Source organism: Hydra vulgaris, chromosome 01 (assembly GCF_038396675.1).
Source record: "Hydra vulgaris chromosome 01, alternate assembly HydraT2T_AEP".
NCBI lineage: Eukaryota > Metazoa > Cnidaria > Hydrozoa > Anthoathecata > Hydridae > Hydra > Hydra vulgaris.
Genome location: NC_088920.1, coordinates 11,056,966 through 11,059,687, shown reverse-complemented (window position 1 = coordinate 11,059,687; position 2,722 = coordinate 11,056,966). Strand labels below are relative to the sequence as shown.

The following is a 2,722-nucleotide window of genomic DNA, read 5'->3' as shown; positions in this document are numbered from 1 at the left end:
TGTGTGTGTGTGTGTGTGTGTATTTGTGTGTGTATGTATATCTGCATATGTACAAATGTGTATATGTATATATATGTGTTTATGTGTAGGGGAGATGGGGGCGCATTGATCGCCGGGGCAGTATGATCTTTTGGCTTTTACTCGTTCATTTTTGCCTTACTAGAAGTGAGGTTGCAATTTAATTAACCATTATGCTTCCCTAATTAATTATTCGTAATACTTTCTCATAAGGTTATCAGCGTCGAAAAAAATAAAGAAAATATTGTTTTTCGTCATAAAAAGTGATTTTTTTAAATCGTACTATAATTCAAATATATTTTTATTTAGATGTCTGTATGGGCTAACAACAATTTTATTTTAAATTTGTAAGTGTTAGGTGTATAATATAATATATAATTTTTATTTGGCTGCAATTTATACAGTAGATATTGCTATCAATATGTTACCTATACCTATTGGGGTACATTGATCTTTGACTATGCGGGGCCCATTGATCGGAGGATCAAAGTGCCCCATAGAAGACGAAGTGCCCCATGTTTTTGTTTATAAGCAATACAGTTAAACGAATGGAATTGTATTTATAATTAAAAAAAAAACTATATATAAACAAACAATAGCTTTTAGCATTTCATTTTTTAAATCTACTTATGTTATAAGCTAGTAATAATAATACTATTATTTTATAATATCAAAAGAATAATATTTAACATAATAATTAAAAAATATTTAACATAATATTATTATGTTAAATATTAGCATTTATTAAAAACATATGTTTTTATTGATATTTTTTTTTACAGATCTTAAAATGGTTAGAAATAGAATTAAAAAAACAAATAAAGTTGCTATACCAAGTGAAACAATGAAAGTAGCTGTTAATAAAGTTTTAGAAGGAACACAACTGAATGTTGCAGCACGTCAGTTTAACATAGATAGAATGACTTTAAAAAGATATTGTCGTAAAAAGAGGCTTAATCCAAATGAAGCTTTCAAGCCTAACTACAACAATAGACATGTTTTTACAGCAGAAAATGAAAAAAGTTTATCAAGTTATTTACTAATTGCATCAAAAATGAACTATGGCCTTTCAACTAGGTCAACGCGATTATTGGCATATGAATTTGCTTTAAAAAACAATAAGATATGCCCATCATCATGGATCAAAAATAAAATTGCAGGCATTGATTGGTTGCAAGGTTTTATGAAAAGACAACCAGAGTTGTCTCTACGAACACCTGAAGCAACGAGCTTCGCTCGATCAACAGCTTTTAACAAACACACTGTAAAAGAGTTTTTTCAAAATCTTAAAACGGTAAGAAATCGATATAAATATAATCCTAACTGTATATATAATGTTGATGAAACTGGTTTAACAACCGTTCAAAAGCCGGTAAAGGTTTTAGCTGGTAGAGGAAGCAAACAAGTTGGAAGAATCACATCTGCAGAACGAGGAACATTGGTAACTGCATGTTGTGCCTCTAATGCTATTGGAAATTCCATTCCTCCATTATCTATTTTTCCTAGGGTAAAGTTTCATGATTACATGATTAAGGAAGGACCTCCTGGATGTGTGGGATTTGCAAATCCTTCTGGTTGGATGAACTCAGAAATTTTCATAGAATGGATTAAACATTTTGTTAAATATTCAAACTGTTCTCAGGCATCTCCAGTTTTGTTACTTCTCGACAGTCATGAAAGTCATATTTCTGTTAAAGGCTTGGAGCTTGCAATTCAACACGGAATTACAATGATAAGTTTTCCTCCCCATTGCAGCCATAAATTGCAGCCATTAGATAGAACTGTTTTTGGACCATTGAAAAGGTTTTACAATTCTGCATGTGATAATTGGATGGTTTCAATCCCAAGACCAATGACCATTTATGATATTGTTTCAATAGTTCGAGAACCGTATACAAAAGCTTTCTCACCATCTAATATACAGACAGGATTTAGAGTAGCTGGCATTGAGCCATTCAATTCTGAAATTTTCAAAGATGACGAATATTTACCATCATCAGTTACAGATAGAGCTGCTCCAGATACAGTTACTATCACTCCTGTCAACAACATGGAATCTGAAATGATACCAGCACATGTTAATCACATAGAGTCTGAAATAACTATAGTAAATATTGAAACAAGTATTTTAAACAAAGTGTCAACAAGTGTTGCTTCTATAATCTCACCTGAGGTTTTAAAACCTTACCCAAAAGCATCTGCCAGAAAAAAAAATGTTAAAAGTAGGCAGTTAAAAACAAGGATCTTGACTGATACTCCTGTCAGAAATGAAATTCGTTTGTCAAAAGAAAAGAAAATTTTGAAGCAAACCAAAAATCAACAAAAAGTCTCCACAAAAGATAAGAAAGAAACTAAGAATTACTTGCTTAGGAATAAAAAAACAATGTAAACCAAAAGCTCCTTCACAACTTGACTTTCACAAATGATGAAATATTCTTAATCAAAATATTGTACTTTTAACAAGTTTTGTAAACTTAAAAGTTGTATTCTTATTTCAGTCTTTATATTTCAGTTCTTATAAATTTCAAGTTGTTGTAAAGTTTTAAACGTATATAAAGCGGGTAGCTTATAGCTGCTGTGATTTATACATTTTTTAATTAAAAATTAGACTAGTGGGTTTAACTGCTATATTTAAAAAATAATTAAAAAATTTAGATGTATTATATGTTATACAATATTACCCTTTGACTAAATTATTTACAAG

At 30.2% G+C, this 2,722-nt stretch overlaps 1 protein-coding gene across 1 annotated transcript; it reads left to right on the top strand.

Annotated features, from left to right (window-relative positions):
- The first annotated feature begins 808 nt into the window (after window positions 1-808).
- On the top strand, window positions 809-2,407 carry LOC136074085 (tigger transposable element-derived protein 4-like). Its single transcript, XM_065786385.1, has one exon. It carries the CDS (start codon window positions 809-811, stop codon window positions 2,405-2,407), a length of 1,599 nt encoding a protein of 532 aa, XP_065642457.1.
- The last annotated feature ends 315 nt before the right edge of the window (window positions 2,408-2,722 follow it).

What these genes read in the sequence shown, in the direction of transcription:
- LOC136074085 (XM_065786385.1), top strand. Translation starts at nt 809, where the DNA reads ATGGTTAGAAATAGAATTAAAAAAACAAATAAAGTTGCTATACCAAGT.